Here is a 994-nt window from a genome sequence, read left to right on the forward strand (position 1 = left end):
TCAGAATAACTACAACTTCGTATATGTGGACCCTAGGGAGGGGAGTGGGCAGGAGTTGATAGAGCATGGCGAGGTGGTGGTGGTAGGGGGAGAGGAAGGAAGTAGAAGTACGGAGTAGGTGAGCTATGAGGATTGCATGGAGGAGTTGGCGGCCAAGCAAGGTGATGTAAGCAGTGGGTACATGAGGAGGAGAAGTGTGGCTGAGGCCGACACGACGGAGAGGAAACGAAAGGAAGAGTAGGTCGGTTAGGGTGTGTGGTGGTGATGTGGTTTGGGGTAGATACGAGATGTCGATACGGGAGGCTGAAGAGGCGAGGGCGAAGGCTGATGCTGAGGCTAAGGCAAGGGAGGAGGAATATGAGGCCAGGCTGCAGGAAATGCAGTCGCAGAAGGATGATAGTAGTGCGGTGGTGTGGTAGTGGTAGGTGATATTAGGGAGAGAGGAAGAGTTGCAGAGGTTGAGGAGGCAGTTGAAGTCTGAGAGGAAGGAGGCGGAGAGGGAGAGAGAGGCTATGATGAGGAAACAAAAAGGGTTGGAGGAGGCAGAGGTGTGCAGGAGTGGGGAAAATGATGGTATAGTATCTTCACGAGTCCAGGCGGAGCGAAGATGGAAGGAGGTCGACTCGAGAGTTCTTCATGAGCGGTTGATGCTGGCGATGCCCCTGTGTAGGGAAGCAACGCTGATAGCGAAGGAGATGGCCAGGCCTTATACGTGATGAGGGATGCCAAGAAAGACGCCTTGTAGGAGTCGTGATAATAGGTTCAATACGGTACTGCATGTGAAGTCAGTGAGATCATCAGAAGGCGCAGAGAGGAGGACCACTGAAGTCTTGGTCGGTGTTGACTATCGAGGTGTGTCTGCTCATCCACCCCTCGTAGTAGTGCTAGCAGGTCTGCGAGTTTATGGGTGGACTCCTGAGACGTTGGAGAATCGGGTGTTCATGATGAGGGATATGTTCGACACGTGGTGTGAGGAGGGCCAACGCTATATAGA

The 994-nt window shown here is 53.2% G+C and overlaps 1 protein-coding gene across 1 annotated transcript; it reads left to right on the plus strand.

Annotated features, from left to right (window-relative positions):
- Positions 1-136: 136 nt before the first annotated feature.
- Positions 137-741, plus strand: Pmar_PMAR020009 (conserved hypothetical protein; the record flags this gene model as incomplete). Its single annotated transcript, XM_002766538.1, has 4 exons — positions 137-237; positions 281-399; positions 436-548; positions 671-741. Coding segments are annotated over 4 exons (404 nt in total), but the record flags the coding sequence as incomplete, so codon positions are not given.
- Between the last annotated feature and the right edge of the window lie 253 nt (positions 742-994).

Source organism: Perkinsus marinus (genome assembly GCF_000006405.1).
Source record: "Perkinsus marinus ATCC 50983 genomic scaffold scf_1104296972464, whole genome shotgun sequence".
Lineage (NCBI taxonomy): Eukaryota > Perkinsozoa > Perkinsida > Perkinsidae > Perkinsus > Perkinsus marinus.